Source organism: Phacochoerus africanus, chromosome 6, assembly GCF_016906955.1.
Source record: "Phacochoerus africanus isolate WHEZ1 chromosome 6, ROS_Pafr_v1, whole genome shotgun sequence".
Classification (NCBI taxonomy): domain Eukaryota; kingdom Metazoa; phylum Chordata; class Mammalia; order Artiodactyla; family Suidae; genus Phacochoerus; species Phacochoerus africanus.
The window spans coordinates 1080273-1107551 of record NC_062549.1 but is presented as its reverse complement, the minus strand read 5'-3'; the positions used below and the strand labels follow the sequence as shown (position 1 = coordinate 1107551).

General features: G+C 62.4%; 1 protein-coding gene across 1 annotated transcript in view; it reads right to left on the bottom strand.

The window, feature by feature from the left end:
- ZC3H3 (zinc finger CCCH-type containing 3) overlaps nucleotides 1-27279 on the bottom strand; it is a 73942-nt gene that overhangs the window by 5190 nt on the left and 41473 nt on the right. Inside the window, exons 5-9 of the mRNA XM_047785515.1 lie at nucleotides 18265-18452; nucleotides 13903-13945; nucleotides 13666-13827; nucleotides 13510-13579; nucleotides 11629-11760 (exon numbers count right to left, since the gene is read on the bottom strand). Coding sequence (XP_047641471.1) covers nucleotides 11629-11760; nucleotides 13510-13579; nucleotides 13666-13827; nucleotides 13903-13945; nucleotides 18265-18452 — 595 coding nt within the window. The remainder of the gene's footprint in view (nucleotides 1-11628; nucleotides 11761-13509; nucleotides 13580-13665; nucleotides 13828-13902; nucleotides 13946-18264; nucleotides 18453-27279) is intronic.

Below are 27279 nucleotides of genomic sequence, written 5' to 3'. Positions count from 1 at the left end.
TCAGTGGGTTAAGGATCCGGCATGGCCGTGAGCTGTGGTGTAGGTCGCAGACGCGGCTCGGATCCCGTGTTGCTGTGGCTCTGGTGTAGGCCAGCAGCTATAGCTGATTCGACCCCTAGCCTGGGAACCTTTACATGCCGTGGGTGCGGCCCTAAAAAGACCAAAAAAAGAAGAAGAAAAACCCAGGAGAATGTGTGGATAAATTACTACAACTACTAAGGTAGGTCAGCAAAGTTGCTAGAAGCAAGATCAATATTAAAAACTGTATGCCCAGGAGTTCCCTGGAGGCCTAGCAGTTAAGGATCTGGGGTTGTCACTGCGGTGGCACGGTGGAACTTACTCGTGCCACAGGCGTAGCCAAAAAGATTCTGTGTCTCTGCACCAACGAACAGTGAGAAACTAGAGCCGAGGACTGCAGTATCTGTAACAGCAGTAAAAGCGACAGAAGTAAATCCAGCAAAGGCAAGACGAGCCAGAACTTCACTAAACCAGCGCAGGGGGGAGGCCGGTGCGACGAGAGAGGGAGCTGCTGTGGGCAGAAACCCCTCTGGAGACGCAGGCAGTGGCTGTCAGCGAGCTGAGGCCTGGATTCCGCACAACCCGCCTCCAAATTCCGACGTCTACCAAACCTACCTTGAATGTAAAATGCATTTCTCGCAGGGCACGAAGAGCTAAAATAGCCATGAAAATAAAAGGTGCAGGAATTTCCTTCCCTGTTGTGAATTATTGCAAAGCTCAAATCAGCAGAGGGTGTGGGACAGGCTCAGGACCAGGGCCGCGAGCAGAAGACACGGGACTGAGGGAGCCTGAGGCAGAGGAGCCAAGGCCGGGCCCTCGGGTGAGGGCCCTCCCGCACAGAGCCGGACCTGGGAAGGTCGCGGAGGGAACGATCCCACAGGGAGCCTGGAGGCGACACAAGACGCTCAAACAAGACGCCAAGACCCGCGATCGTGCGCGCGCGGAGATGGCGAGACCTCCGTTACGATAGGAGCCTTTGTCCTTCAAACTACAGCTCGAGGAAGTGAGGAAATAAACCGCATACTGAAATGAGGCACTTGGCACTAATGTGATGGACAAAAGATTAAGATCCAGAATATTTTACACCAAAATATTTTATATTTTATAAAATTTCCATGCATCATTAAGAGGAAACTGACCCAAGGGAAAAATGTCCCCACTCTCCTGAAAGAACAAACCTGCAGGTATTTTCCAGAAGAGAAGGTGTAAGGGACGTGCCGGGAGGGTGCCCAGCCTCACTCAAATCAGAGAAAGGTGCAGTTCCCATCACGGTGCAGCGGAAACGAACCCGACTGGCATCCATGAGGACGCAGGTTCAATCCCTGACCTCGCCCAGCGTTGCTGAGGCTGTGGGGTAGGCCGGCAGCTACAGCTCCAGTTCGACCCCTAGCCTGGGAACCTCCATCAGCCATGGGTGTGGCCCTAAAAAAAAAAAAAAATCAGAGAAAGGCAAATTTAAAAATATATGTGATCAAGAGTTCCCATCGTGGCTCAGCAACAACGAACCTGACGAGTATCCATGAGGATGTGGGTTTGATCCCTGGCATTAAATCTTTGAGTTAAAGATCCAGCATTGCTGTGGCTGTGGCCAGCGCTGTAGCTCTGATTTGACCCCTAGCCTGGGAACTTCCGTATGTCATGGGGTGCAGCCTAAAAAGCAAAAAAAAACCCCAAAAAACCACACATGATCAAAAGGACAGAGGCTGGTGGTATGAGGGGCTGGCAAGGAAGCCAGTCCTCAAATATGATGGGCACAAGCTGCCTGGGAGCTGCCCTGGGCTTCCTACCACGTGCTGCCCCACACCTACGGCCTCGCGATGGGCCCTAGGCCCTGGTCCCCTCAGGGTGGGCACAACCCCGCTCCCCAGATGCCAGTCTGCCCTCCACGAAATCCACTCCAGGGCTCTCTCTGCCACAGCCACGGTGGCTCCTGGGGGCCACATGTGTCCCAGGGCCCCTCCATGCCTGCTGTCTGTCTGCTCTGGGCCAGGTGTGGAGCGTGGCAGAGCTGGCGCGGGTACCAAGACCACACCGGGATCTTCCACCTGGCTTGTCCACAGCAGCCTCCGCCACTGGTGTGGCCTTCCCACGCCATGGGGTCCCGTCAGCGCATCTCTGTCCTCGGCCTCCCTCACGGGGGCCGGCAATGCCTCCCTTGGGGTGGCCCGTCGTGGTCCCCGGTCCTCAGTGACTCACCAGCTTCCTTGCCAACCCCCACAACCGCAGCCGCCCCTTCTCCAGCCTGGAGCCTGCCCGCCTCCTGGACCGCCTACCCCTGCCATGCTCTGCAGACGCCCGGGGTCACGGCCTGCCCCAATCGCGTCATCATTCAGTCCCAAACTGGCCACCAAAAGCAATGGGATAGCCTGGGGCCGAAACGCAACTCGCAGAAATCCAAATAAAGCCTGGAGTTAAGGTGAGTGTGATGAACCAAGGTCGGTACTCTGGCTTCAACAGAGGCTCGTCGGGTTAGACCCTGGCTGCAGAAGAGCCTGGAAGCAGCCCCTGCGAGCACTCCATGAGGGGCCCGCGCAGAGATGGAGCCCAGAGCAGGCAGCAGGCCGGGCAGTGGGCCACGGGGGCTCCGAGTACAGAGCGGCAGGGGGCCGCTGGAGGGCCAGGGCCCCAAGGCCTCGGGCGCGGATCCCAAGGCTGGGATCTGTTGGGTGAAAAGGACGGTTACCCGGGCAAGTCTCGGCCGAGCCAGCGCCCACCGGACACGGAAGAAGGAGAAGAGCATGGAGAGCAGGACGGAGGGTGAGACACACCTGCCCACCAACACGGCGAAGCCCAGAGGCCACAGGGCCATTTCTGGGGGAAAGTAAGCCAACTGCGGCATAAAAGACCCCCCTGCCTGGAAGGCGAAGCCGACTCATCCGTCCCCACTCCTCCGCTGAGCACAGGGGAGCCCGGGAGGAGACACCAAGGGGGGGGGAGGCAGGGGGCCAGGGGCCTGGGGCCCAAACAGTGAGGCGGCACTGGGCCTGGGGCTTCCTGTCGGCCTGACCTGGAGCAGAGGCAGCTGGCGACTTGGAAGCGACAGCGGGTGCAGCTAAGGGGCGGCCCAGCCAGGTGCCTCCCAACACCGCGGCGCTGCACTGCGGACATCAAGGGCTGAGCGGTGGCCTTCGGCCCTGGCGTCCCTCCCTGCCCTGCGGGGGGGGGGGGTGCCAGGGGAGGCCCAGGGAGCAGGAGCACAGGACCCCTCCCCTCCCGGCCAGGGAGGCTCCAGGGGAGGCAGAGTAGGGAACCAGGGCACCTAACCCCACTGGGCAGGAAGAAGGCAGCACCCCCACCCCCGCCCAGCTGCCAGAGTGGGACCAGCTGAAACCGAAGGTCTAGTAAGAGCCAGACACTCATCACAGCCAAAATGTCCAGGCGTCGAGAGGAAATGACTCATCGTCCCAAGAGCGAGGAAGACCTCAAACTCAACCGGAGAAGACCGGCAGCACCAGAGACGGCAGAGGCGCTGGAGTTGGGCGACACAGGCTTCAACGCAGCATCGCAAACACGTCTCCGCAGGCAGTCACAAGCATGCTTAGAACCCCCAAAACAGCGTCTCAACGAGGAAAAGACGACGCCGGGCAGAAGCAAGTGGAAGTGTTACAACCGAAAAATACGATGAAGAATAACCTGCGATGAAAAACTCAGGCTACGGGTTCAAAGGAGAACACAGGGAAGAGTCAGAACCGGAAGCCAGAAGAGCAGAGACCAAGCAACGTGCGCGACAGAGAAAGCGCCGACTCGAAGAAGGCGCCTGCGGGGCCCGCGGGGACACGACGGAGCCCGACACGGTCGTGCAGCGGGGGCTGTGGACGGAGGGGGAAAGGGCTCCGAGGATGAGGGCCGCAAACCTTGCCAACTGGGCAAAAGCACAGGCCTGCAGAGTCGAGAAGCTCAGTGAACCCTAAACAGGAAAAACCAAAGGAATCTACCCAAACACGCATCGCCGTCAAACCCGCAAAAGCTAAAGACAAAGAAATGAAGCTCAATCAGCCGGAGAGAAATGACACTTCTTTATGGGGGACAAACTTCAAAAGACAGGGGGCCTCTCACCAGATGCCACGGAGAAAGTGAGATAGATAACAGCGTTTTTTGTCTTTTTAGGGCCGCACTCTCGGCACATGGAGGTTCCCAGGCTAAGGATGGGACCAGAGCCGTAGCCACCAGTCTACGCCAGAGCCACAGCAACGCGGGATCCGAGCGGCGTCTGCGACCTACACCACAGCTCAGGGCAACGCCGGGTCCTTAACCCACTGAGCGAGGCCAGGGATCGAACCCGAGTCCCCATGCATACCAGTCGGGTTCATTAACCACTGAGCCACAACGGGAACTCTGAGACAACATTTTTCCAGGGGTGACAGGAAAGAGCGGCCCACCCAGAACCCTGCATTTGCGAAAAAGCGCTTGAGGCATGCGGGGAGCAAGAGGCGCTCAGATGAAGGAAAAGGAGGAGCCTCTGTCGCTAGCAGACCTGCTCCAAGTGGCTCCTGAAGCTCCCTAGACAGAAAGGAAAGCGACCCAGACAAACCCGAAGGACAGGAGGGAAAACAAGGCAAAGAGGGCGTTAAGCGCCCCGAGCCTCCCCTGCTGGCTCAGACGGTGGGAGCCAAAGCTCGCACGGTGTCTGCTGCCTGCAGAGGAAACCCTTGTGGCGGCGACAGGCTGGGAAGGCAGAGCGACGCAGGGAAGGTGAGGCTCCTGCGCGTCACCTGAGCTGCTCCAAGGCACCCCGAGGAAACGCCGGTGAGTTACAGAGCCCACACGCAGCGCCCAGCGTCAGCACCAAACCCGCATGAAGACCGTCCTCAAAGCGCTACCGACAACTCCGAGTAAAAGCCTGAAAACTGCTCAAGTAACTCACAGGAAGCAGGAGAAGGCAGGAGAAGGAACAAAAACAAAAATCAAATTGCAGACGTATGCAATAATTACATGAACACCAAGTGATCTGAATACACCAACCGAGAGGCAGAGATGGGCAGAGTAAACTTAAAAACATGACCCCCTATCTGCTATCTGACCTGCTGTGTCCAGGAAAGCCACTTCAAATATAATCTGTGAGGCGCTCCCACCGCAGCTCAGGGATGGTGGATCTGAGTAGCATCCATGAGGATGGGGTTCGATCCCTGGCCTCGCTCAGTGGGTTAAGGCTCTGGCGTTGCCGTGAGCTGTGGTGCAGGCCGGCAGCTATAGCTCTGATTCAACCCCTAGCCTGGCAACTTCCATATGCCACAGATGCAGCCCTAAAAAGACAAAAAAGCCAAAACCAGACAAACACACAGAATACTGTAAGTAACTGGAACATAAAAGGATGAAAAAAGATGTATCACGCACATACTGATCAAAAGAAAGTAGAAGTGGCTCTATTAATATCAGATGACGGCGTTCCCGTCGTGGTGCAGTGGTTAACGAATCCGACTAGGAACCATGAGGTTGCGGGTTCGGTCCCTGGCCTTGCTCAGTGGCTTAAGGACCCGGTGTTGCCGTGAGCTGTGGTGTGGGTTGCAGATATGGCTCGGATCCCGTTTGCTGTGGCTGTGGTGTAGGCTGACGGCTACAGCTCCGATTCAACCCCTAGCCTGGGAACCTCCATATGCCACGGGAGCGGCCCAAGAAATGGCAAAAAGACAAAAAAAAATCAGATGAGGAAAACTGCAGGGTAGAGAAACTCGCCAGAGAGAGAGAGGGGACGTTGGTACTACGGGTCAATCCATTGAGAAAAGCCAGCAACCCTAAATTTATAAAAGAATAAAAGAGCTTTAAAGTATGTGAAACAAGGAGTGCCCGTCGTGGCGCAGCGGAAGTGAGCCCGACTGGGAACCATGGGGCTGCAGGGTTGATCCCTGGCCTCGCTCCGTGGGTTAAGGATCTGGCGTTGCTGTGGCTGGGGTGCAGGCCGGCAGCTGTAGCTCTGCTTGGACGCCCAGCCTGGGAGCCTTCATGTGCCACAGGTGCGGCCCTCAAAAGGCAAAGACAAAAACAAAAACACAAACAAAAAGTATGTGAAATGAGAACTGAGATGTGTCAGGAGAAAGAGATGAGCCCATGATTATAGTTGGAGACTTCAGTGCCCAACTCTCAACAAGTGGCTAAACAAGGAGACACTCAGCAAGGACACAGGACTAAAAATACCTTCAACCGGAGTTCCCGTCGTGGCGCAGTGGTTAACGAATCCGACTAGGAACCATGAGGTCGCGGGTTCGGTCCCTGCCCTTGCTCAGTGGGTTAACGATCCGGCGTGGCCGTGAGCTGTGGGGTAGGTTGCAGACGCGGCTCGGATCCCGCGTTGCTGTGGCTCTGGCGTAGGCCGGCGGCTACAGCTCCGATTCGACCCCTAGCCTGGGAACCTCCATATGCCGCGGGAGCGGCCCAAGAAATAGCAAAAAAAGACAAAACAAACAAACAAACAAACAAACCTTCAACCAGCAAAGTCTAATTGATATTCACGGAATACTTCACCCAGCAACAGGGGGACACACACTCGTTTCAAGTACCCACGGAATAAATACCAAGATAGACTATATCCTAGACCTCAAGACATTTAAAAGAAATAACATCATACAGTGGGTATTTTTTTTACCATGAGGGACTCAAACTAGAAATCAGCAACAGAAAGAGAGCAGAAAGATCTCCAAGCACTTGAAATTAAACAACACACTTGCAAAGAATCTGTGGGTAAAAAGCAAGTCTCAAGGGAGGAAAAAAAAAGAACTGAATGAAGACATGATATTTCAAAATTCGTAGGACACAACTAACTAAATTTAGAGAGGACAACGTTCTTTCCTTTTCCTTTCTGGGATGCAGCCGGAGCATGTGGAAGTTCCTGGGCCAGGGATCAAACCCGAGCTGCAGCTGTGGCAACAGACAGCTCCTTAACCCTCTGAGTCACGAGGAAACCGCCTAGAGGACAAACTTTCAAGTCAATCATCTAAGCTCCCGCCTCAAGAACCCGGGGGTGGAAAGCAAAATAAAAGCAAAGCAACACAAAGCAACCACAACGGTAAGTGCAGAAATCAATAAAATCAAAAAGAGAAAACAGTAAAGAGAAAACTAATGAATCAAAGAGCAGGCTCTTGGAAAAGATCAATGGTGGTAACAGACGTCGGGGCGCTCCCGTCGGGGCGCAGTGGCGAACGAATCCGACTGGGAACCAAGGGGCTGCAGGTTCGATCCCTGGCCTCGCTCCGTGGGCTAAGGAGCCGGCGTTGCTGTGGCTGTGGTGTAGGCCTGCAGCTACAGCTCCGACTGAACCCCAAGCCTGGGAACCTGCATGTGCCGTGAGTGTGGTCCTAAAAAAAGTCAGTAACAGTAACAGTAACAAACGTCTAGCAAAACAAAGAGAAAAAGGAAAATCACAAATTTCTGATACCAGGAATGAAACACAGGTCACCACAGACCCTGAAGACATCAGAAATAATTAGGAAATACCTCAGATAACTCTACACGTGCACACTTAGTAACTTAGATGAAGTGCGCCACTGCCAGACACACGCAGTCGACCAAAACGGACTCAAGAAGCAAGAGGCCACCTGACCACAGACGAACACACGGGAGCCCCTTGAACAGCAGGGTGTGAACTGCAGGGTTCGTGTAAACGGGACCTCTTCCAATGAGTGGGCGCCGGGGAGCGACGCCGTCCGCGGCCGGCTGGCTCTGTGGATGTGGCGCTCCGTCTGCGGAGGGCCGACGGGGAAGCCAGAGGCAGACCCTCACCCGTGCTGGGGGTCGGGGGGGGGGGCGCTGGTGCCCCTCAGCCCCATGTTGGCCCAGGGTCAAGTGCATGCCACGGTTATCAAGACCCTCCCAACAAAGAAGAGTCCAAGCCTAGGTGGTTTCAATTGGTGAAGCCTACGAAACATGCAAAGAAGAATTAACACCTACTTCTCAATTCTTCCAAGAAACTGAAGAGGAGGCAATACTTCCTAAGTCGAAACACCCAAAACAATCTATGAGGACAGCCCCGCTTTGATTCCAAAATCAGACAAAGATACAAGAAAAGGAAACCACAGATCAATATTACCTATGAATACAGACACAAACACCCTCAACCAAATGCTGGAAAACTGAATCCGGCAGCACACTAGAAAGATCAGCTCTCGTGACCCAGCGGGGCTTATTCTCAGAACGCAAAGACGGTTCACGTCCAACAATCAAGCGACATAACTGCTTCAGTGTGACCAGTGTCTGATCAGCGCAAAGGAACGAAGGGAAAACCCACACGCTCATCCCAACGGATGCAAAGACCTGACAAGACTCAACCCTGTTTCATAACAAGCACACCAAATACGCCGGGACCAGAAGGGAACAGACCGCCCAGCATGACAAAGGCCACTAGGCCAAGCCCTCAGCCAACCGCACGCTCGCCAGTGCGAGGCTGAAAACCCTTCTCTGAGACGACCAACAAGACACGGACACTCCCGCCTGGCACCTTCCTTCAGCACGGTACTGCGAGCCCTAGCAGGGCAGCCGGGCACAGACCGGAAGCAAGGGGAGAAGCGGGGAGACCAAGAGGCACCCGAGTCTAAGGGGCAGCAGGTTGAGGATCCAGCATTGTCTCTGCAGCAGTGCAGGTTCGATCCCTGGCCTGGCACAGGGGATTAAGGATCCAGCGTTGCTGCAGCTGTAGTGTAGGTGGCAGCTGCAGCTCAGATTCAATCCCTGGTCCAGGAACTCCATATGCCACGGATATGGCCAGGAAAAAAAAGAAAAAAGAAAAAACCCAGCCCCACTGGCGTCACCCGAATGTCCATCCATAACGGGAAGTGGCTGCTGCACACGGCGGGGCGCGGCCTGGCCACAGAAGGGGCTGCAGTCCTGCTGGAAAAACACACTCAGGAGAGAAGCCAGGCCTTGTGTCTGCACTGCGGGCCTGGCTGTGTGAGACACCAGCAAAGACAGCTCAGAGGCAGGAAAGGTGTGGCTGGGGGCAGAGGGTCGGCAAAGCCCGACGGAGCCCGAGGCAGAGGCTGCCGACCTGCGGCGTCTACTTCCGGAGGCCGCGGCAGGTCAGCGGCGACGGGAAGAACGGGCAGCCAGGGTGGAGCCGGGGCGGGGGAAGGCCGCCGCTTGGGGGGCTCGGCGGGGCGCTCCCTCACAGCACAGCGGAGGGGGCCGGGACGCCAGGGCCCCGGGGGGGCCTGCCCCCGGGCTCCCTCGGGAGGCTGCACGCTAGTCATCAGGTCTTCCCACTCGGGGGCTCCCGCCACCGGCCCGGTTTTACAGAAAGGAAGTCGAACCCTGAGGGTGAAGCAGCGAGGCCGTGGAGGCTACAAGCAAGGGAGCTGGGGCTGGACGGCGGCCCCACCTCGAGGGGCTCGCCACGCCGCCCCGGAGGAGAGGCAGAACGAGAGAACGGCCGCTGTGGCCTCGGGTAGGGGCAGATCCTGGAACAAGACCCACAGGGACAAAAACGGAGGGACGGTGCCCACAGCGAAAGGCAGGACTCTGGCCTGAGAGAGAGCACCACAGGGAGTGCCCGTTGCGGCTCAGTGTGGCCGCCGCGGCTGGCAGCCATGAGAACGCGGGTTCGATGATGTGGGTCGAGGAGCCCGCGCTGCTATGGCTGTGGCGCAGGTCCGCAGCCGCAGCTCAGATTCGCCCCCTAGCCATGCCCTGGGTGCGGCCCTAAAAGAAAGACACACACACACACACACACACACACAGAATCGGTACCATGGGCAAGTCATCAGGCGGGGTGTACGTAACCAGAGCAGAGGTCCTGCAGGACGAAGCAGGGGACATGAAGCAGGGGACAGGGGTGGCCACGGAGAGGGGCCGGCACCTCGGCTCACTGCTGGGAGCCCCCTAGAGGCAGAGCAGCTCCTGGGGACGCATGCAGGGGACAGAGTGATAAGGAAGGGCTGGAGAGCATGTGAGGGAGGCGGGAAGCCGAGGGCGGGGTCGGTACCGAGGTGGCCGTGGATAAATCACACATGTGCTCAGACGCTTCCCTGCTCTGCGCCGGGGGGGCTGGAGCCGGGACACCCCAGCTGCAATGCACCCCCCCCCCGCCCCCGCCCGCACTCAGAATGCAGGCGTTAAGCACAGGGAAGAGCCAGGCCGCCTGGACAGACGGCGGCTCCAGGGCTGGGGGGCACCTTCTGCAGCCTCGAAAAGTGCCAGGACCACGTGGCCATGAGACGGGACAGTGACAGCAAGGGGCTGAGACCCACTGGGTGGGGTACGGCCCCCGGCGCCCACCCCGACACACACGCTCATCGGGGGTGGGGGAGCGCCCTCCCTCCCTGGGCACCTCCGGTGACGGGTCCCGGCAGCCGAGAGAGCGCTGTCGCCACCAGCGCTGAGCAGGCAGGCTTTTCCGGAGCCTCAAAGCCTCTCCCACGGCACACGCTTCAACCAGGAGCCAAACCCAGCAGCCTGGCTGACTTGACAGCCAGTGATCAAGGGGAGCCCCCCACTCGCGCCAGAGGGGACTCGCCGCGGTGCTGTGACATCTGGCAACCAGTCTTCCCGCAGGAGGAGCAGCGCGTGGCTCCCAGAGAGGGGACGGCGCAGGGGGGTTTTACTCCCCAGCAGAGGGAAGGCGCCCGCCCGCCTCTGCAAAGCCCAGGCTTGGCGAAGCCGGGTTAACAATTGCACTTGATTCAGTGGAATATCATAAACTCTCTGGGGCCCATCCGAGGACTTCGACTCCAGGAGCAAGGCGACGACTCAGCACTTTTGATATTATTTAGAGAATAAAATTAACCCTCGCCGGCCCAGACTGCTGCTGCCTCTCCTCCCGCCGGATCCGGCCTGCTCAGCGCTTTTCCCGTCTATAATTACAAGCCGCTATCCATCATGTGGCAGCCGCGCAGCGCCGGCGCGCTGAAACAGACGCAGTAAGCACTTCCACTAATAGAAGCAGAACTTAAATATCGCTTTGATATTTTCATTTAAATTGGAATCTTTTACAATAATCACCCCCAGCCTCCGTGGGGGTCCTGGCCTCCCCCTACCTGGGCGGCTCGGGAGCTGCCTGCTGGGCCCACCTCTTGGGAAGGGCCTCCCTCCAGGTGCCTGCCAGCTCCCTGCTAGGCCCGGGTCTGCTGAGCCTAGGCCAGCCCTTAGCCCCCGGCCAGAGGAAGAGGATGCCTGGAAGGGCTGGATACCATGCACAGGGGGCTGAGCCCGGCGAGGGAGGCGGGGTGCTGTGCTTCCCGTGATCCCCTGGGAGCAAGAAGCAGTTGACATGAGCTCCCCCAGCTCAGGGCCCAGCCCTGCCACCCCAGGCACCAGCAGCCGAGGGCCTAGCGTCCTCAACTTCACTGGAAGCTCCCCGGAGAGCCCCCAGCGCTGGTGCCCCCGAGGCAGCGCACTGACTCGCGAGCATTTGGGGACAGTGGGCCTTGCTGCAGCCGCTGGGCTGAGCCGGGGAGTGAAGCGGCCTGTCCAGGGGCCCTATCCCAGGGCACCATCACCTGTGCGGCCTCCCCCAGGCCCCGCAGGCTCACATGGCCGGGGTCCCCTAAGTGCAGCAACGACGAGGGAGAGCCCACCTGCAGGGGCTTTCCCACAATATCAGCCTTCACCCCAGAGCCCGCTTCCACCGCCACTGCCTCGGGGTCATGCCAGCTCCAGGGGGCCTGGGTGCCCCCCCATGCCCCTCACCTTTGCACCCAGCGGGCAGTAGCCTTTGAGGAAGTCAGTGCAGACCTCTGCTCTGCGGGACACGTAGACGTGGCTGTAGGGACAGTTGCTGTTGCTGCAGATCCCCTTCAGGAAGTAGGAGCACACGGGCATCTGCGGGGACAGGGTGGGGTATGAGGCCACGGGCACAGCCCCTCCCCCGGCCCGTCGCCCCCCTTCACAGGCAGGAACACGGGGCCTCCAGGGCCCCAACCAGGGTGAAATAAACAGTGATGGCCAGCAGGGGGCGCCGCCCAGCCCAGAGTCAGAACCCCGGCCTCCCTAGAAGGCAGGGCCACGGGGGCTGAGCACCTCTACCCTGGCATGGTGCAGATGGGGGCACGGAGGGGGGTCCTCAGCCCAGCAGGTGGCTCAGGCCCAGATGTGCTGTCACCTGAGTCCGTTACCTGTCCTGAGCCTGCCCAGTGTCCAGACCAAGGGCCTTGGCCAAGGGCCAGGAGGAGGGTGGGGAAGGGCAGGGCTGCGGGTCTGGAGGTAGGCAGAGCTCGGGGGCAGTACTACAGGGCCTGAGACCCCGCAGGTTTCCCAGCTGCCAGACGCGTCTGTGAGCTGGAGACCCGACTCAGCTGGGGGTGGACTCTGGTTGTGCGCTGACCGCCAGGCCCACAGGGTGCAGGCCCAGCAGGGGCCAGCTCCACACCCTGGCCTTCTGATGGGGGTGGGGAGGGCCCGGGGGAGACCTGGTAGGGACATGGGGTGGGCAGCATGGGCAGTGCAGTGCGGCCCCAGCGGTTCTGGGCCTCCAGGCTGGGATGGAGGGGGGGAAAGGCAGCCCATCTTATGGCCCCCGGGGGACCCGGGGCCTGGGGGGCAGCGAGGGGGGGGGGGTCTCTGACATCACCCACGCTGTCCTCTGAAATCAGTTCTCCTTGACAACCCGGGGGAGAGGCCCTTGGGGAGCCCTCCCCTCCCCCAGGCCAGCCTCCTGGGGGATGGAACCGAACTGTGCCCCGAGCTCCCACAGGCCTGACACCTCTCCCGGGGAGCCCTGCTGCCCTGGCCAGGCCTGCTGTGCTCCCTGAGCCCGTTACCCCCGCGGCCAGGCCAGGCCGGCTCCTCAGGGCGTCCCACCCCAAAAGGCACCTCCGCCTGCCCGGAGGGGCTGTGCAGGGCCTTCAGAAAGCCACTTTTCTGGGGTTGGGGTGGGGTGGAGGCAGAAGACTGAGGCCAGGAGGGAAGGAGGGAGAAAGCAGAGAAACAAAGGGTGATTTAGCGAGGAGAGTTTATTTTTAATTGTCTTTTAACTGCAGCGCAGAGGGGAGCGGCCGGCCTGGGGCTGGCGGTGCCGCGGCTGCAGACAATTCCCTTAATGTGCGCTTTGATACGGGCCCAAATTAGCGCTAATAAAAAGGGATAATAAAGCCAACTTTGCGCCAAACGGAACTCCTCCGAGCTGTCAGCAACGCTATCAGGAGGAAGCTGCGTTCTCATTTCAATTAACCTTGTTTGCACCCAGCACGTCCGCACAAATAACAATAACATTAATTCCGGGCGCTGGCGCGGGGCGTCCGCCTCAGACAGCTCGGAACGCGCACGGGCTCCGGAGCCGGGAGCTAATGAACCCGAAACTCGACGTGAATTTCCAAATTGCTCACAACAGAGTTTCGAAGCTCTATTAGGGAGAAAAATGCTGATTCTCTCCAAGTCCCTCAAGGGGAAAAGCTGCACCAGCAGCGGCAGCAGCGGCGCCGCTGCCCCCACTCAGGGTCGGCGCTGCCCCTGACCGCAGGGGGCCTGGGGGGTGGGGCGGGGGTGGCACCCAGCTGTGGGCCTCCCAGCGGCCCTGGGCAGGTGGGGCGGTGGGGGTGCCGCCAGCGGGAAGCCCCGAGGCCCCATGCTCACCTTCTCCTTGGAGACGTGGTGGGAGAAGGGGCAGGTCCCGTCTGTCTTCTTGCAGGTGCCCCGGACAAACCTGCAAACGGGAAGGGAGGACCGAGAGGCTGCGGCCGGGCAGCCCCGCCCCCGCCCCCCACCCCCAGGGCTGGCAGGGAGGGGCACCTGGTGCACACGGCCACCTTCTCAGGGTCGTGGATGTAGGGGCAGTGCTGGCCGCGGTTGCACCGACCAAAGCGGTTGTAGTACATGCAGTACTCCTGCTTCCTCTTCCGCCTCCGCTGCCGCGCCTGCCGGACGATGGCCAGGCTGCGCTGGACGGCCCGGCTGAGGACGAGGCAGAGGCCCGTGAGCCCGGCTCGGGAGGCAGGGCCCACCCCAGCCCCACCCCCAGGGACCTACCTGGCCAGGGAGCGGCTGCAGCTACCCGCAGGGTCCAGTCGGCCTGGGGGAGAGAGGCGGGGTCACCCCAGGCCCCCTGCCCAGGGCTCTGCTCTGCCCCCCTCAGGCTCCTCAGCCTCTGCTTGGGCACTGCTGCGCCTCCAGGAACCGCTTGACTTGATGGGGACAGTGCTGGAGGCCGGGAGCTGCTGACCCCCCCAGTCCCAGCCCTGGGCAGAGCAGAGGCCAAGGCCAGACGGCAGAGATGGGCAGGGATGAAGGCTTGGGGATCAGGTGTGGGGGCACGGCTCCCCACAGCCATACTGGCTGCTAGTCAGTGGTCTCAAGACAGGTGGCCCCAGGCACAGTGGGTGGCAAGACCTCTCAGACACCTCCCTCTGCCTGGAGCAGAGCCCAGAGCTGTGCGACCTGAGTGGGGTCTGGGAATGCCACCTGGCTTGGAGGGAGCTGGGAAGGGCTTGAAGTGCTGTAATAGACGGGAGTTCCCTGGGGGCCTCGGGGTTAAGGACCCTTCATTGTCGCTGCTGTGGCTCGGGTTCACGCCCTGGCCCGGGGAACTCCTGAGGACAATAGGCATGGCCCAAACACATACAATACCGTAAACTAAAACCCAAAAAGTGTAAGGCTGCAAACCCCCACCAGCAGGCAGGCCCCGAGGTTAGCCGTGTGCCCCCCGCAGCCTGCGCAGACCCCGACCAGCACGTGCGGCTCCCAGGCCCTGACAGGTGCCAGCTCTGCCCAATTCTGGAGGTGCCTTATAAGATGCTCCTCGATAAATAAATACAAAAAATAAATAAAATATTAAAAAAGCAAGATGCTCCTCAAAACCCAAACACGCAAACCAAGCAAGGCCTCCCTGGTGGCTGACCGTGCCTGAGGGGAGCTGTTCGCAGGGGCCAGTGGCCACAGCGGGGATTTGCGTGGGGCTGGGGTTGGGAGCAGGGGACACAGCACAGCTGGGGGCAGTGTCAGGTGGTCTTTCAGAAGAGGGTCTGGACTAACACGCTGCCCCGCCTGGCTTCTAGGTGCCAGGCTGCTCCCGGGACCCAGGTGGGCAGGACAGGGTGAGAGCCTCCCCAGGGCGGCCACAGCGCCTCAAACACAACAGGGCCCTCCCAGCCCGATCCGATTTCCCACAGGCAGCTGCTCCAATGGATCAGGCGGCAGGAGGCGCAACGGACAGCACGCAGAAATTCTAGGGACCTGAGGTGAGGACAAAGCATCCTGGGTTTAAAAAGGGACGCCCCTAAGGGGCCTGGCCCTGAGCCGCCCCCAGGAAGCCGCATGGGAGGCCCAGGCCCCGCCGGTGGCCGGACACGAGTGGGGCTGGTTACAGGGTGTGAATGGGGAGGGGAAGGGGACAGTGACACAGGAGAGAGAGGGGCCTGTGGGGAGGGGCTGAGGAGGACCTGGGGCAGCTCCAGGCCATACTGGAGTCTGATTTCTAGGCTGGGGACACCCATCCTGGAGGTGGCAGTGGAGGCCAGTCCAGATGGCGCATGCGGGCCCCACACCTGCCAGCCTGAGGGTGATGGTACAGGGTGATAGCTGTGGGTGAGCCGGACTTCCCAGCCGGTCTTCCCAGCTGGTCTTCCAGGCTGCTGGTGATGCTGTGGCGTCACCTGCTCCCACCAGGGACCGCTGCCCTCACGTCCTGTGTCTGCCTGTCAGACCGGCCCCCAGGCCTGGCTGCTGGCGGGGGGAGGGATTTACTCCCTTTTCCGCTTTTGCTCTTAAAAGATGCCGGTGGGCTGTAGGGCTCCGTAGGGCTCGAGGTGGGAGTTTTTACAAGGACAGGAGACAACTTTTCAAATGCTTTGCAGTGTCAAAAAATGCACATAAAGTAGCTGGCTCCAAAGAGACCACGGGGCGCTGAGAGGCGCTAAAAAGTTCAGCTGAGCACCCGCGGCGGGCTGAGCCTTCTGGAGAACTGGCACTTCCCAGGGATGGTCCCAGAATAGACACCGCCAGCTAGGCAGCCCCGCCCAGCAGCCCCCCACCCCCGCCCTGGCAGGGTCACATCTGTCGGGGGAGGGCCTCTGGGCTCAGAGGATTCAGACAGGCGGCGCGACCAGCCCCCCAGCCCCCACCCCCACCCGAAGGGCCCAGGAGGGAGGGAGGGTGGGGTGGGGCCTTGGGTGCGCGTGCACTGTGTGACCTGGGAGCACCCAGGGAGGGGTCGGGAGGTCCCGAGTCCCGGATGAGGCACAGAGACCGCCCCCCTCACCTGCCTAGGGGCAGGTCTGCAGCAGGGAGATGCCCCCCAGTCTACCCCTGCCTCAGTCTGGGGCCTGGGAGCAGCCCGGCAGCCAAGGCGGACTTGGACCAGCACGCTCCGGGGGGAGGCAGTCGCCACGGCTCACGCTCAGGGGCACTCAGGCCCCAGGCCAGAGCACATGGGGAGGGTCCCAGGGTGGGGCCCTCTGGGGGCAGGCCCCAGGTCCTGGGGAGGGGGGTGTGCAGGGGGAGGGCAAAGCCTCTTCCTGGAGGACAGCACTGTCCTGGAGCCCACGGGCAGGAGAGGAGGTGGCGCCCCTCCCAAGGAGGGCTGCACTTTTCTTGCTGAGGTCAAAGTTCCGTCGACGCCGGAGGAGAAAATTTATTTCTTTAATTATTCTCGAAGTGGGCCACTGGTTGCAGGCACTGCCCCAGCTGAGAGCCATCTACCTTCGCACAGCCCGGAGCCGGCCACCCTATGGGGGCCCGAGCAGCCCCGCGCCCCCAGAAGGCTGCCCTGCCCCCACCCAGGGGTGAGGCTGGTCAGCAGGGAGGGGGCCCCCCAGGGACCCCACAGTGCAGCCCGCCCGCCCGCCGGCCAGAGGCAGGGCTGGGGAAACCGCGAGGCCAGGATGAGAGTCCCTGCCTCTGCAGAGCTCAGCACTTGGCAGGGAGCCGGCTCGGCGTGGCGTCCTCCCAGCCAGACGTGTGACAGCCCCCTGAGCCAGCGGCCAGCCCAGGCAGGGCCCCCACAGCCCCGAGCGCCTGCTCTGACTATAGCCCCGGACTCTGGCTGCATCTGAGCCCTCCAGGCACCTCTCTTCTCGCCATGGATGCAGAAGCAACAGGACTGGGGATGTGGGAACCCAGGACAGCCCCAAACCACTCCCTGTCCAGCCCCGAGTGAGGCCAGCGGGGAGTGGGGCCAGGGCCCCGCCTGCCTGGCCAGCCATGGGTAGGGTCTAGGCGCAGAGTGAGGGCAGAGGTGTCGGGGGGCCCTTTGCCAAGGAGGCCCGGGGCAGCTGGGTTGGGGAGGACCCACAGAGGGGCCAACCAGGACGTCGCTCCACAGTGGCTGCTACGGGCCCGCCCACAGGAGGAGCCCGGGCATCCCTGCCCCGTCCACTGCCGCAGGCCTGGCAGCGCAGCTCGGAGAGGAGCCCCGCTTTGTCCAGGAGGAGGCAAAGGACAGAGGAGGGGTCTGAGACCCACAGCCGGATGGGGCCCCACAGACCACAAGCGCCCAGGCTGCAGGCCCACCGCGAGCGGAAGGAGAGCGGTCCCCCAAGTCTCACCAAGGCCCCTGAGGAGGCCCCGCACTGCACCAGCTACCCGCCTGCCCTCTGGGGAAGCTCAGGAGCAGAGGCCGGGGGGTGTCCAGCCCGGCGCCTGGAGGAGGAGGCGGGAAACAGGAGGAGCAGGGCCTCGGCAGGTGCCTGTCCTGCCCTAGGAGGCAACACACCTGGTTTGGCAGCAGGCAGCTGGGCCCACAGACCGGCCCTGGGCGGACAGGCAGGGCTTCCAGGAGGGCCTCTGGCTGCTGCCCACCCCACCTCCTCCCTGGGCCGGCCCTGCGGGGCACTGGGCCCGTACAATCCCCACACCGCCTGCAACCTCATTCTTTTTTTTTTTTGGACAGAAAGGAAGGGAGTGAAATTGGACTGAAACCAAAATCGTTTTCTAGTTAATTTGTACAATAAGTGAATCCAAAGCATTTCCCTCTCCTCGGCCTGTTCCCGCAGGCCGCGGGAGCGCCCGTGGTGGCAGCGGCCGCCTCCAGACACAGTTGGGAGGCGTTGCCAACGCGATTAGGCGCCGCAGCCCCAGGTGTTCCCTCGCCCGGGCCGTGTTTACCGTACCTGGCTCATCTCCTTTGTCCAGGAGCAAACCTTGGAAAATCGGAGGCAGCTCAGCCAAGCAAGAGACCCCCGAGGCGGTGCACCCGTGTGGTCCCGGGGGCCTCCCCGTGGCACCACCCACCTCCCCGAGGGGCTACCCCCGAGGCTCTGCCAGCAGGAGTGATGGGCCGGGGGCTGCGCCATCTGGGAAGCCCTCCCGCGGATCTGCTGGAGGTGGGGGCCGCGCCAGCCGTGGCCTCAGAGCAAGGCTGGAGCGACTGTGCCCACAGCCCACGAGGAGCCTCACCTGCGCGCAGGAGGGGCTTGCTGCCCCCGTCGCCGCTGGGCCGCCCGGAGGTCTTGGAGAGCTTGTTGGCCGACACCTTGTAGAGAACGCCTCCGATGCAGCGGTAGCCTCTGCTCCGCCACCGCGGCGAGCCCGTCTGGGCTTTCCCACCCACCGCGGCCGGACGTGGGCGGTTCAGCACCAGGGACCTGCCGAGACAGGGGGGAGCCCGTCAGCCCAGCCCCGGGGCCCGCTGTCAGGAGCCTCTGTCCCCCACCGTCTACCGGCCCAGGGAGCGGCGCCCTCCAACCCTCCAACCAGGCTGGGACCATGGGAGCCCCCAAAGGTCCAGCAGGGGACACACCTCCCCCTCCAAACAAGCACGCCTCTGGGACACAAGCACCCGGGCCCTGGGCACCTGCACGACAGCAGCCCTTGCGGGTGCAGGCCAAGGCCACCGCCCAACACGTCCTCCCCGGGGTGCTGCCCCGGTGCAAGCCCCTGGCTCCAGGACAGCTGTGCTGCGGGGTCGGCAAGCTCCACTGCCCGTCCCCCCTCCTCTACCCACTGTGCGGAAAGCCGGGCACTGACACTGGGAGGGGACAGTCCCACAGACCCCACCCAGGCAAGCTGTTTCGGGGAAGGACTGGAGTTGCCTCAAGGTCAAGAGCTGGCGGAGGCCTGGGCCCCGCGTGGACAACCAGGGCAGGAGGGCAGATGCAGGGCCACAAGGCTCTGGCTGCCACCTGCCAATGTCTTCCCTCCCCATTCCTGGGCCCCATCCCGCCAGACGTGCACCCCCTGCCCCTGCCCAGAAGCCCAAGGGCAAATGGGTGGGGAGAGATCTCACAGACCCCACGACTGCAGTGGGCACAGACCCCCAGGCTCAGGCCCACAGACCACGGGCTCGCAGCTGCCCTGGCTGACTTGCTCTCCAAGCTACCACGAGGGTCCAGAGCCCTTCTGCGACGGAGGACTCAGGACTCCCAAGGGACTTGGCCTTGGCCCTCAGGGTGCATTTCAGCAGGGATTTGGTTATGCAAATTGAGCTGAACTCCACACCGGCCCAGCCCCTGCTCCTAAACACTATCGCACGGAGTGCACACTCGCCCCCGTGGCCAAACGGGGTAAGGGTGTTTGTGCCGGCGTGCCCCGCCTCTGCCGGAAGACCCCCAAGTGGCAGGAGGGGCAGGGGCAAGGAAGGCGACCCTACTGCAGGCAGCGGGGCCCAGCGGGGGAGCCAGCTGGAGCCAGGGCCCGTCCTGGGGGCACCCCCATGGCACCCTCCCTCTGGGCTCTCCAGCGTGCTCCTGTAGGGCCTTTCCCTGGGGGGGGGGCGTCCGGACCCAACTCCACTGGGTGGCCACTGACCCTTTCCGGGCTACCCAGGGCCAGGAGGGGTGCTCCAGACCTGGGTGGGAAGTGCAGACGGGATGGGCAGGCCTCAGGGCACGCTGGCACACAGGCTGGGAGGCAGGCCAGCCCAGGCAGGTAGCAGTGGCCATCAAGGCCCCCACTGAGCCCAGCAGCCCTCCTGGGCCTCCATCTCCACCTGCAAGTCGGGGTGGGCCTCACCCACGGAGTGAGCGGGGTGCAGGGACGTGAAGCTGCAGTGTCAGGCAGGAAGCGCCGAGGAGGCCACCCAACAGCACTTAGCCCAGTTTCCCTTAATTAAAACTCAAGTTCACAAACACCAGCCGTGGAGGGAATGATTCCCACCCCAAAGGTCCCCAGCAGCCCAGCCCACGCTGGCCGTGCAGACAGGCTCCAGCGGCCCCTCAAAGGACTGGGAGGGCCAGGTGGGGCAACATCTTCTGGGGGCAGCAGCCAGACCCCCAGGCTTCCTCCCACCCTGGCTTCGGGGCACCTGCTCTGTGCCCTGGGCTCACACAGAGGCCAGGTGGAGAAGGGGCAGGACAGACAGGGGCTCCAGGCCCTCTGCAGGAGCTGTGGCTATTGTCCCAAAGGTGGGGACCCCCAGAGTTGGGAGTCCAGGCCAGCGGTCACCATAGCTCACTCCGCCAGAGGCTGACAGGCCCCCGCCAGCCCCGCCGCCACCAGCCCTGCACTGTCCAGAGACTCAGCGGTCTCCCGGCCCACAAGGCGGCTGCCTGCTCAGCTGGCAGCCCCAGAGAGTGAGGGGCCAGTCGTACCCCCCGCCCCCAGCCCCAGTGTGCCTTGCACAGACACGAAGAGACTGCACTTGCCAGGAACACAGACACCTGGGGGCTCCCTCCTCTCCGAGCCCCTCTCCCACCCCCCACAGCACTGGCGAGCACAAAACACACGCGACCTACAGGCGGCAGGACACCTTGGGAGTAGAGGGAGGAAGCAGGGCCCTGGATGCCTCACCCTTTGAGGGGGCAGGAAGCTGCACCTGTGGGCATGTGCTCCTGGCTGAGGCTGGACAGGGACAGGCCACCCTCAAGAGGTAGCAAGTGGCGGCCCAGGGAAGCGGCAGCCTGGCCAGGAAGGGCCTGGCAGGGCGGGAAGCCAGCAGGCAGAAGGCACGGGACGAGAGCTCCGACTGTGACACAACGGGATCGGCAACATCTTGGGAGTGCTGGGACGCAGGTTCGATCCCCAGCCCGCCACAGTGGGTGAAGGATCCAGTGTTGTCGCAGCTGCGGCTTAGTTCGTGGCTGTGGCTTGGGCGTGATCGCTGGCCTGGGAGCTCCATATGCCATGGGGCAGCCAAAAAAAAAAATAAGAGGCGACACAGGAAGCTTCAGGACAGGGCGTATCCCGGCCCTATGGGGGGCCTCACGAGGCCTGCGCCCCACAGCTCTGCACAGAGGCACCTCTGTCTGGGGATGTCGCTGGCCCCTCTCCAGGAGAGGTGGCTCCGTTAACCACTGTCTTCCAGGATTTGCTCACAGCTAACGTCTCAGGGGACACTTCCTCCTCGACACCGAGACGCGGTTGATGCCCGTGGGCAGAGCGAACGTGACCAACCTTCCTTTCCCACCCAACAACCCAGGGCCCTGGGCCCTGGCGGCAATTCTGGGCTGGTGGTGGTGGCGGCGGGCGGGCAGCGGCAAAGGCAACCTCTGGGAGGGGAAGGCACAGGGGTCCTGCCCCGAAGCCCCGCCCTGCCCAGGAGGGACAGCCCTGGAGCTACAGCCTCTGGGGACACACCCAGCAGCCTGGGAGGAGCTGGGAGAAGCTGAATTCCCAGAAGGTGACCTGGGGTAGCCCAGGGGAGGTGAAGGCACCCCAAGAACTCAGGGGAGGGCTGGCCAGGGCCCACCTGCCCATGGAAAACGGGCGCAGCCCAGAGGCACAAGGTCCCCTCTGGTCCCGCTGACTCTGGGCCTCCGGCCTGGCAGGTGCAGGGCGGGGGCGCTGGGGAAGTGCCTTGTAGCTTCTCATGGCTGTGGCTGTCAGAGCGCGGCAGCCCATCGCTACCCTAAGGGAGAGGGCCGCCTTCGGAAACCAACTGCATTGAGAAGAGGGGGTCAAATGAATGAGATAATAGCAGGGCCAAGGACCCGCAGAATGCTCCTGCCCTCGCGGCAAGGGCCTGTAATTCCTTTTCTACAACAGGAGCCCCAGATCTAAAGGCTGCTCCCATCCGTCCAGCAAGCCCACGCCGCCAGGAAATTTCATTAACGCTGGAAAATAGGAAAGGTATTAAGCGTGGATAATGAAGGCCAGGGAGGGACCCGCGCCTTAAGATAGTTCTCTTTCTCGCCTTTGTAATGGGAGGCATGAACTTTCCCTTCAAATCCATTTCTAATCCATTTGAAATACTACAGCAAATTATCTTGCCTTCAGCCCGAAAGCGGCCAGCCAATTTACTCCGAGTAGAAGTGACAATGCCCCAGGATTTATCACCATAACCTTGACTACACCGGGGTGAGGGCTGGGCCTCCCTCACCCGCCCCGGGGGGGGGGGGAGGGGGGGGCACGAAGGACGGGTGGGGGGAGATAACGTTTTAAATGAAAAGCGGTGGTAACGGGTGACGGGGAGAAAGACACACACACCACAAAAGTAGGTTGAAAGAGAAAAGCAGCCCATGTGTCCACTGCCCTGGGGAGCAGCTGGAAATTGCCAGGCTCTGCCCTCCACAGCCCCGCTCACCGGCTACACCTGGGAAGCGAGATGAAGACTCTAGGAGAAGGACCCGAGAGGAGTGGCCTCAAGGGCTGGGCGGGGAGGGACAGCTCTTGCCGAGGAGCCAGGGTGAGCAAGACGTGCAGCCTGCCGGCAGGGCGCACTGCTGGCCGCGCCAAGAGCACCCAGACCACCAGGGCTCCGCAGCCCAGGGGTTTGGAAGGCTGCTCCTGGACACCAGGCTCCCTGCCCACGCTGGGTGCTCCTGCTGCATGTCTGCTTCTCAGGCTGCGCCGCTGAGCCGGGCTCCCCAGGGCATCCTGGGCTGAGCGATACTGGGCAGCCTGGGGCACCCGCCTGCCCCAGTGATGGGAGCTGACCCACAGCAGCCCATGGTGAGTGCACCCCAGGTCCTGGGCTGAGGACAGGCAGCCTGCCCGGCCACCACATCACCTGAAGGCGCCCGGAGTGGCCCGCTCCTGGCCACGGGCAGAATCAGGGGCAGGGAGGCGACGGGCAAGGAGCCGGCCGCTGGCCTCCAGCCTCCCGGACACCCTGGGCAGGGCGAGCTTCACACTGCAGCTGTGCCTAGGTGCCTGGTCTCCTCGCCACGTCCACCGGCCTTTCAACTCATTCCGACTCGGGCCGCTGGCACTGCCCCCCAACTCACCGACTCAGGTGGGCGGCAGGACCCCGCTGGAGCTGAAGGGCTGCCCCGCTCCAGCTGATCCAGCCCTGAGGGTGTGCAAGGCCTCGCAGCACCCGGTCATGGGGACCCAGGGCAGGTGGGGCAGACCCTTCTGCGGACAGGCCAGGCCAGAGACCCCCCACCTGGAGAAGAAGTTGCAGGTGCAACGAAGGCCATTTTTGCACGGGAAGGGCTCGCAGGCACAGAGGTGTTTTGCCGGCATGTCTCTCTGACCCCCTCAGGGAGGACCCCGGGGCCCTGGACGTCCCCACAGTCTGCTTCCCTCTGCATGCCCTGCTCCCTCCCTGGGGACCCGCACCTCTCCCGTGACCAGGCCTAGACCTCGGGCACTGAGGCACCTGCCTCCCTGAGCCAGCCTGCCCTCTGACCCCAGACGCAGGCTGGGTCCCGCCCTCATCCGCGGCTCCCTGGGGGTTCCCCGAACACCCGCCCTGTCCCAGCAGTTGGCATGAAAACCACACGCCTGATCAAGTCCATCCCACCCCACACCCCCCCTGCGCCCAGCCGGGCCTCCCACCTTTTCACGTACTCATCTGTGAGGAGACCCTGCAGGCCCAGCGCTCAGACCCCACCGCTCGCTGCGCCCACACCCTGGAAGTTCTGCTTCCTGGGGAGCACCGAGGCCCCTCCCCAAGCCCAGCCCTTGCATGTGTGGTTCCTCCGCCAGTCTCACGTGTCCTCCCCGAGACCGAGCTCAACGTCAGGTCCCTGCGGGGCCTTCGCTGACCCCCGAGGGCTGGCTGGCTCGCGCCCCGGGCCGCGACACAGCGCAGCACAGAGCGCGCATTGGGGCAGGGGCCGTGCTGGCGAGCGGGGGCTCCAGCCTCTGTGCGGTGTGAGCGGCACCAAGAGGGGGACTGGGGGGCCGCCCGGCCCCACAGTCTAGTGGTCTGTGGAGGGTTAGGTGAGAGGCAGAGAGGAGCAGAGGTGCCAGAGGCCCCCCAAGTACAAACAGGGTGCGGTGTTGGAGAAGCCCGGACGGTGCTGCTGGAGGGACACACGGGGCGCCTGCTCTAGGAAAGGCCTCCGGGCATCGTCCGGGGGCGGCAGAGGGGCTCGACCAGGCTCCGGGGCCGGGCCAGGCTGTGTGCGGTGGCAGTGACCACGCAGGAGGCCGACAGGCTGGCCGCGGAGCAGAGAAAACAACCGGGGCAGCATTTTTCAGGAAATGGAGCGCGGTTCCGCGCAGCTCGGAGGCGAGCAGGGAGTGCGGCGTCAGCAGAAGGGGCGCCCGGGGAGGCGGGCTGTGCGCAGCGAATCCCAAGTAGGTCAGGCTCAGCCGCCACCGTGACGGCTGCAAACTGCTTAAGTGGGCTTTCCGCAGAAACGCTGACGGGCGCTCGGCTCGGGGCCCGGGGGGCCGCCGTGCCCTCCCGGCCCGCGCCTCACTCGGGGCCCCCGGCCGTGTGGGGCGGCCTGTGGCCAGGTGCTGACAGATCCTTCTGGGCTCTAGGGGTGGCGGGATAGGGTCCCTCAGGCCAGGAGGGCCCAAGGGGCGACCGTGGCCACTGACCTCCTAGGACCCTCCTCCCAACACACAACCCCTCACCCCCATGTGGCCCCTGGCGCCCACCTGTGGTGGCCCAGGTTGAGACTTTAATAAGCACCTGACAGCAGAACTGGAGGCCGCGGGGGGCGGGGGGGGGCAGGAGCTGGACCCCCAGCCCGGGGACCACCTGGGACGTCAGCACGGACGGACTGCTCCTCCCAAGGGGACCCCAGTAATGCCCCGAAACGACCGGGGTGCCGAGGCCAGCGGCTTCGGGTGGGCGACACTCACTGCACTGCCTCCAGCACGAGCGCTGTGGCGGATGGCGGGGCCGTGATGGTTTTATGAGCTCACATCTATCCAACTGGTGTTTCGATCAATGGACGCATTACAAGCTTTCCCTTTAAGAGCCTAATAAACAACAGGATGGAAAGTAAAATTCTCCATAAAATGACACTTTTAAAAATCCATTTCGGCTGAAGCTATTGGTGTTTTGTATGTCAGCTGCAAAAAACAGGTATTATTGGCCCTTAACGGCCCCACTCAGAGTGCAGAGTTCAGCCTGCTGGGCAGACGGGCCGGGAGCCCAAGATCAGGCAGCCGCATGGCTGGTGCGGCCCGGGGGGGCCTCGAAGCTCTGCCAGGCTGCCACCCAGGACTTCCCGGGCCCAACAGCTCAGCTGGCTGGTAAGGACCGGCCTGTCCTTTGCTCCCTCGCCCCCCCCCACCCCCACGTCTCTCTCCGAGTCCCCCCCATCCCCGCATCCACCAACACCCCAACCCCGCTCACTGGGCTCGGGCAGTCCAGCCCGCCCCTCCCCGGGCCTCTCCCCCAGGGCCGCCTCTGGCTGGGGCTCTGTGCTGGCAGCAGTGCAGGGACGGACGCTTAGGCGGCTGCGCTCAGCCTGTCCTCTGGGAAGACCGAGCACGTGGAGGCCCTGCCTGGCTCCCAGATGACAGCCCCTGAGGGGCCCCGTGCCAGCCGCCTGCCTCATCTTGTCCCCTGCCCCGAGTCCAGACCCCAGGCTCTGCCCCCGAAGGCCCTTCCTTAGGCTCCCTAGGCAAAGCTGGGCGCCCCAGCCTCGCAGCAGCCCCTGCTGTGCCCTGGGGTCCCCAGCGCTGACCCTCATCACCAGGGGCGTGGGGACAGCCGGGAGAGTGCCCCCGCCAAGCCCTGGTGGCCAATGACTGCGACCCGCCACTTGGCAGGACAGGTCTCGCCAGGCGGGACCCCATTCAAAAGCCTGGCCACTGGACCTGCAGTGGATGGCTCCCGCTCCTTCTCCAACCACCCGTCACCTGCCCAGTGACCCGGCTCGGGGCCTCTGTCCTCACACTCCGTGCTCTCAGCCCCCTTGCCCCCCGCCCCATCTACTGCTGGCTTGGACGGCCCTGGCCACCTGACCTCCAGGTCACCCTCCAGCCATGTGGGCCTGACCCCAGCTCCACAGCCCACAGCTGCAGCCCACCCCGCCCAGCCTCTCTTCACCTGCGGCCGCAGGCCCTCCCCACCTCCAGCTCCCACACCAGTGGCCCCATCCCTCTGGTGACCCCAAGGACGGTCACACTCGTGTGTATATCGTGAAGGGGCCCCAGACCTGGACATGGCCGAGCTGAGAGGCACTGGGGGCGGCCCAAGCGGGAGGCACGTGACGAAGTGGAAACGTTACATGAGACCCCAGATACCACAAGCCCTGCCCTCAGGGACAGCAGTGTCCCTGCTGCCAAAGAGACCCAGGAAGAGAGGAGACGGGGGAGCCCAGGTGCGCCCCTCCCCGACTCTGGTGGGACGGCTTCTCCCAGAGTCACAGCTGAGTCCAGCCTGGACCCCTGCAGAGGGAAGATGGCCGGGCAGACGGGGCTCCCGCAAACTCCAGGGAAAGGCCTGTGGGCTCAGCAGCAAAAGCTCCCAAGTCAGAGAGTGAGCAGGTAGCTCTACCTGCCAAGTGAGCCCTCAACGCCTCCGACACCCCAGCAAGACTGGCAGATTACAAAGAAGAGCAAGACAAACCGAAACACCTAAACACCAAGGGCGACGTCACAGCACATGTGCCTGGCAACAAAGGCCACAGGACACAGCCCAAACAGAAACGCGAAGACAACCAAGCTTCCAGAGGAAACATGACCTTGGGGGAGGCTGACGTTTTTAAACAGGACACAAAAGGCACTACTCAGGAGAGAAGACGGATAACTTAGACCTCACTGAAAGGCAAGCCCCACACTGTGCGAAGACAGCTGACAGAGGACTGTGGCCGTAATATATAAAGAGCTCTAGCAAACCAATAAAAAGACAAACTAATATAAAAGTGGGTGAAAGACACCACAGGGCACTTCACAAAGGAGGGCAGCGGGGGCTCCAAAGCGGGACAAGACGCTGAGCACCGTGAGTCATGGGAACGTGAGCTGTCACCACGGCCCCGGCACAGCTACGAAGGGAAAGACAGGGCCCAGCAAGGGGAACCGGCACCTCGCCCTGCAGCACAAATGCAGACGCGGACAGCCACGTGGAGACCGGCCTTCCTACCGCCGCCCGCACCCACCTATCCACGGGGGCGGCAGTTCCACAGCAACAAGGGCTCCTGGCACGTGGCAGCACGCCAACAAGACTGAGGGCAGCAGAGACTGGCAGGAAGCCAGTGCCATCAAGAGAGAAAAAGAGCACAGTGCGGTGCCCTGAGAGGCGAAAGGAGCCCCACTCACACACCAGAAGGCACCGCAGACGGCAGTCTGATTTCCCCCAGTTCTGGACCCGCAAGTCCAAGATCAAGGCACCAGCAGGGT